Source organism: Sinocyclocheilus rhinocerous, unplaced genomic scaffold (assembly GCF_001515625.1).
Source record: "Sinocyclocheilus rhinocerous isolate Xijiao unplaced genomic scaffold, SAMN03320098_v1.1 scaffold3047, whole genome shotgun sequence".
In the NCBI taxonomy this organism is placed as follows: Eukaryota; Metazoa; Chordata; class Actinopteri; order Cypriniformes; family Cyprinidae; genus Sinocyclocheilus; species Sinocyclocheilus rhinocerous.
The window spans coordinates 425,702-429,697 of NW_015662947.1; the positions used below are offsets into that span (position 1 = coordinate 425,702).

The window sequence follows — 3,996 nt, forward strand, 5'->3', positions numbered from 1 at the left end:
ATTTGCTTACTAACCTTTTCTGTGCAAAGTTATGTTGTTTTATAACTTCGCTGCCATTTTACAACAGAATGTCTAAAACCCAAAAATGACCATAAATATGGTGACAAGAACTTTACAGCATAAATAATAGACACGTTTCAATCGAATAATTAATTACAATTTTTACATTATATTATATTTTTTGTGGTAATCAACATTAACCTACAAGTGCTGTCGATTGAGTTTAACTTGTGTTGAACCTAGAATATTCATTTTATTCTGTCGTTGTGTGGATTTTCATGGTTGTTTCCAAACAATTTGGGAGTCTCTCAGTTTTTTTCATCATACAAACTGTGACCTATCTTTATAATAACATTCATAAAAAGCAAAGAAAGATCTATAAGTAATCCATAGTGCCATGGGAAAAATCACAGAAATATCCTACAAAAGCTTTGAGTTGCTGTTTTCCAAAGAGTGGGTAGAAAGTAGAAAGGATTTCTTAAATTATCAACTATCAACAAACAATCAAAAACTGCTTCTTAGCATTTAAAAGACCAAGTTGGCTAAATTCTCATCTTATTCAATTATATACAAAACATACAACGTACAATACAGAGATCACTAAACAAGTTCACGAATGAGATCAGTTCTGAAGCTCCCAAAGCGATGGCTCTGTGTCGTGTAAGCATGTCGTGTGTATGTTAGCCTGTGCCTTCGTGTGCGAGTGTTAAGATGTATCTGTCGTTTCATATCATGGCCTGGATCACCATCCTGCCTTTAACATAGTGAATGTAGGAGCTCTGCTTGTCGGCCAGGCTCTGAGTGGCCATTGTCTCATCATCACTGGCATTGGGCTCCTCTTTCACCCGGATGACTCCGGGGTGAGTGTCCAGTGGCTCGGTGGGTGAAGCGGAGGTGTTGCTGCGGCTGCTGTCGGGGTTGGCTAATTTCTTATTCAATTATATACAGAACATACAACGTACAATACAGAGATCACTTCACAAGTTCACGAATGAGACCAGTTCTGAAGCTCTGTGTCGTGTAAGCATGTCGCGTGTATGTTAACCTGTGCCTTCGTGTGCGAGTGTGAAGATGTATCTGTCGTTTCATATCATGGCCTGGATCACCATCCTGCCTTTAACATAGTGAATGTAGGAGCTCTGCTTGTCGGCCAGGCTCTGAGTAGCCATTGTCTCATCATCACTGGCACTGGGCTCCTCTTTCACCCGGATGACTCCGCGGTGAGTGTCCAGTGGCTCGGTGGGTGAAGCGGAGGTGTTGCTGCGGTTGCTGTCGGGACTATACTTCCGGATGACGCCACCAGAGGGCGAGCTGTCCTCCTGCATGGCCTGGTCATAAAAATCCTCTCCCTCTTCCTCCTCTGACTCCTGCGGGTGGACGTTTGGCTGACGAAACTGCTCAATTGATTTCGAAAGCATCTGTGGGAGAAGAGAAACATGATTTATTATTGGATGTTCTGTCACATAATTGTTTCAGTCAATGAGCCATTTACTGTCCCTATGCCAACTCAGGCAACACAAACGCTGTCATTTACCAGAATTGGAACTCATTCACAAGACTGAATAACAGCAAAACAGTGAGTCTCATATAAATATATCCTATGTCAAGTAAATATAGTCACTGTGTTCCGGAATGAGTAAAATACTTTTTATATCTCCCACTAAAGCTTGTAAGCGGATGTAAAATTACACAGGTGCCCTATTTAGCGCAGGTAAAACATTCAGTTATTAAACCAGAAAGCTAATCCCTGATTTCACAACATTCATGACCTCATTTCTCTCAGAAATCATTTATTACTCCCAACTACAACAGTTTAGGGTTACAGACTGTCTAAAAAGAGATTATTTACTTGTTAATAATTAGTGAGAATAATTAGGATTTGCTTATGAGTTTATCTGTTTATGGTACAAACAGAATTCAATACAATATACAAACAGTTTTGGTCTGGAACAAATAGCAGGGTCAATTAAATGATGCTCATTTGTTTTGTAGGACAATACATATAAATACAATTCATAAATGAGATTTTCATACATCTCTTTAATGATGAGCATCAGGGTCAATTAAATGATGCTCATTTGTTTTGTAGGACAATACATATAAATGCAATTCATAAATGAGATTTTCATACATCTCTTTAATGATGAGCATGTTTGAATTTCTGAATTAAAATTAATTTTGATGTTTTTGGGGGGGTGTAAAGTTAGACATGTCAGAGTGATACAACTGTCCAATGTCATAATGAAGAAAAAAAAGCTTAATTAAAAGAATTAAATTCTTGAAAATGAATGCTTAAATAGTTTGTAATAATATATTACTTTTTCTTAGAAAAAATATTTTAGCTTCATTGTTTATTAATATTAAAAAGCAAACCAACAAAGAAACTTGTGTTTGCCAAATCAGAGTCATATAGTGCAACCAACATGCAGTAAACATGCAGAAAAAAATACAATATGAAATGATATCTTAACTCATAACTGTCTGTCAAGGTAAAACCCTACTAAAAATATCAGATTGACCTTTAGTTCAGATTGTAAAATGTCATGTAATATGCTTCCCCAAAATCTTAGATATGTGTGAATTAATAATTCATGAATTTACTTTCAAAAACGTACCAAAAAAGGTTTTTGAAAATAATTATTTGCATACACTTGCATGTATTCAAGGTGTAGGTAAAATATGTTTTATTACTTGATGGTTTAACCATATGACACAAAGACTATATTTCTAAGAACCTGTTTTAAACAGCTTTTTATGCACTCTGCATTTAACATTTTTGGATTTAAACATGATTTGAACATGAAAAACAAATCAGTTAGCAAATTTCAAACAACAGTCACACAACTATACCAGTCATTCGTGACCCAGACCAGACTGTTATTTTTTTTTTTTTGGTACATGGCCTTAGTGACTAAGGCCATAACAATAAATAGCCAAAACAAGAGCTCTCTGGGCACTTTTGATCTTCATGTCTGAAAATTGCACTTGTAACCTTGAATTTCCCATAGCACTCTCAGCAATAATAAGGCAGATCAATCTGCAAGCTCCTGCTAACAATGGAGTCTTTCACAGCGCGAGCCTCCCGTGTCGCTAACATTGCATGTGTTGCAGAATAATTGCACTTAAACGGATGGCCAGGTCACGGCTGCTGGTGCACAGAAACACAAATATTTCCACAGGGGAACAAAAGTATGTATTCTATCCACTTTGGTGCCCATTTGAACTTGTCCCTGTGCAATTTTGTGGTGTTAGCATGCAACTGATGCCTTAAGCTATGCTAATTCAAGTGCTGCTTCTGAACCCAGTACAGGTTTTTCCCTAACATAATGGAGATGGGCTGTCCAACTTTAGTTCCCATGTGAACTGAATGGTATTTCAAGGAAAATGTATGTGCTTTAGGATGACAACGTAATCATTCAGCGTCATCCTCATCTTCCCACGATAGCACTAAAATCACTGTTGCACTGACAGGTCGGTTTAATGATCGTACCTTGTTGATGTGGACCTGTTGCTGGTACTGTTTCTGCTTCTCCAGGAAGTTCTGGTGTTGCTGCTGAATCACAAGTTGAGCTAGTGTGCTCTGGGGCAGCGGAGCCGATTGGGTTCGGTTTAAGGGCCGGTGACGAGGCAGTTTGGGTCGGGTGCTGCTCGGAGAGCTTTCCATCATGGCCAGCGGAGAAGGGGGATGCACAGGACTTTGACCTATGTAACAAAATGTATGGATCTGATTAATATAAATCTAATAGAATAAAAGTTTCACCCTCTCTGCCCTGATTTCACTTAAAGGAACGGTGCACCCAAAAATGAAATTTGTCACTATTTACTCACTCTAGATCTCCTTAGCATGTTCCCTAGAGAAGAAGTGATGCTCATGATTTGTGAATGAATCATTCTTTTAAGTTGGATCTTTTCAATTTATTGGTTGATTCAGTTTACAAAGCAGTCTGGATGATTTGATTACAAGGCTGGAATACACCACATTACTTTTGCCCAGAT

The 3,996-nt window shown here is 38.1% G+C and overlaps 1 protein-coding gene across 3 annotated transcripts in view; it reads right to left on the reverse strand.

Moving 5' to 3' along the window:
• Positions 1–618: 618 nt before the first annotated feature.
• Positions 619–3,996, reverse strand: part of LOC107728524 (histone deacetylase 9-B) — a 28,210-nt gene continuing 24,832 nt past the window's right edge. For 2 of the 3 annotated variants that reach the window (XM_016538728.1, XM_016538725.1), the window contains exon 11: positions 924–1,418. In XM_016538728.1, the coding sequence (XP_016394214.1) occupies positions 1,086–1,418 (333 nt within the window). In that variant the 3' untranslated portion in view covers positions 924–1,085. Of the gene's footprint in view, positions 686–923; positions 1,419–3,996 lie in introns of those variants that run through there. The other variant, XM_016538727.1, reaches the window with a different exon arrangement.